The 1490-nt window shown below is 54.4% G+C and overlaps 1 protein-coding gene across 1 annotated transcript in view; it reads right to left on the reverse strand.

Moving 5' to 3' along the window:
• Nucleotides 1-1476, reverse strand: part of P3H3 (prolyl 3-hydroxylase 3) — a gene marked incomplete at its 5' end in the record, with an annotated part of 10858 nt that extends 9382 nt beyond the window's left edge. The window contains 3 exons of the mRNA XM_029087531.1: nt 136-267; nt 387-573; nt 1294-1476. Coding sequence (XP_028943364.1) covers nt 136-267; nt 387-573; nt 1294-1476 — 502 coding nt within the window. The remainder of the gene's footprint in view (nt 1-135; nt 268-386; nt 574-1293) is intronic.
• Nucleotides 1477-1490: the final 14 nt, after the last annotated feature.

Genomic DNA, 1490 nt, shown 5'->3' on the forward strand with positions numbered 1-1490 from the left:
GGGGGGAGGGAGAGAGAGGTGGAGCTCAGGTCAGCATGCCACTTCTCCCCCTGACATGCTGCCCTCCAGGTCCAGAAGCAAAGGGTTAGTCCAGGGGTGCGACAGCACAACCCACTGAGTCGTGGCTCTGCTCACCTTGATCATAGGCAAACTGCAGTAAGTCAAGGTGAGAGGGTATGAAATCTTCTGTGGCAGAAATCCGCCCTGGCTTTGTGGCAATTTCAAGGACGCACTGCTGTCTGCACTTCAAAACCTGAATATAATGGGCTGCAAGAGAGAGAGGCAAGAAAGGCAGTAGCTCACGCTTCTTCCAGACAGGAGTGCTGGGAAATGTCCAGTGTGGGGCACGTGGCCTTCCTACCCAACCCTGTGTGCCTCAGCGCTACCTGCAATGGCTTCGTACAGGCCAGGCTGCATCTCCTCCTCCTCGTCCTCATCCTCCCGAGGCCCTTCACACAGGGCACGACACTCTTCCAGTGCTGACAGCGCCTCTGTGAGTGATTCCTCCAGCCTGGCCACAGCCTGCAGGTACTCATCTGCATTGTAGTGCTGCAGCCCAGCCTCATATGCTTCCTGCAAAGGACAGATCCACGTCCCTCATCACTGTGGGTGACACCAAACCACCGCCCAGAGAGGTTTTGAGTGGCTCACAGGGTAGTGCTGACATCTAGGGGCCTTCCTGATCATGCACAGCCCACCATGCAGGGACAGCAAATCTTCTGGACTTAAATGTGCTTCTCCAAGGCCCTGCAGCCTGCCATAACTATCACCAGAAAGTCTCTGTGTCACACTTGCAACGGTTTCTCTTCACCCTGAAGAGAAGGCTTCGGGAAGACCTTCTTGCAGCCTTTCAAATATAAAGGGGGCTAATAAGAAAGACTGAGCAAGACTTTTGACCAGGGCCTGTAGTGACAGGACATGGGGCAATGGTTTTAAACTGAAAGAGGGTCGATTTTGATTGGAGATAAGGAAGACATTTGTTATGATAAGGGTGGTGAGACACTGGAGCAGGTTGCCCAGAGAAGTTTGGATGCCCCATCACTAGAAGTGTTCAGGGCCAGGTTGGATGAGGCTTTGAGCAACCTGGACTAGTGGAAGGTGTCCCTGCTGATGGCAGGGGGTTTGGAAGGAGGTGATCTTTAAGGTCCCTTCCAACCCACACCATTCCATGATTCTATGTATGAGGGCCTGGTCTCAAGCCATGGACCTCATTTGGGAACAGGTTAGTGCCCCAGACTGGTCCCTAGGATGGGGCAAGAGCTGTTGACACCCACTTCTGCATCAAACCCTCACCCAGTGTGGCGTGGCCTCCAGATCTCGGAAGTTGTCTGATTTCACCCCTGACATCCGCCGGTACTTCTCGATGTCCTCCCGCATTTGGAGGTGCTGGGGATTAGCCACGAAGAAGGTGTGAGCAGCAGACACGGCCCGATCCAGCTTCTTCAGCTGTGGAGAGAGGCAGCAGCGCCCGTCACAGTCCTGCCCACACC

This window comes from Antrostomus carolinensis, unplaced genomic scaffold, assembly GCF_000700745.2.
Source record: "Antrostomus carolinensis isolate BGI_N321 unplaced genomic scaffold, ASM70074v2 scaffold8441, whole genome shotgun sequence".
Lineage (NCBI taxonomy): Eukaryota > Metazoa > Chordata > Aves > Caprimulgiformes > Caprimulgidae > Antrostomus > Antrostomus carolinensis.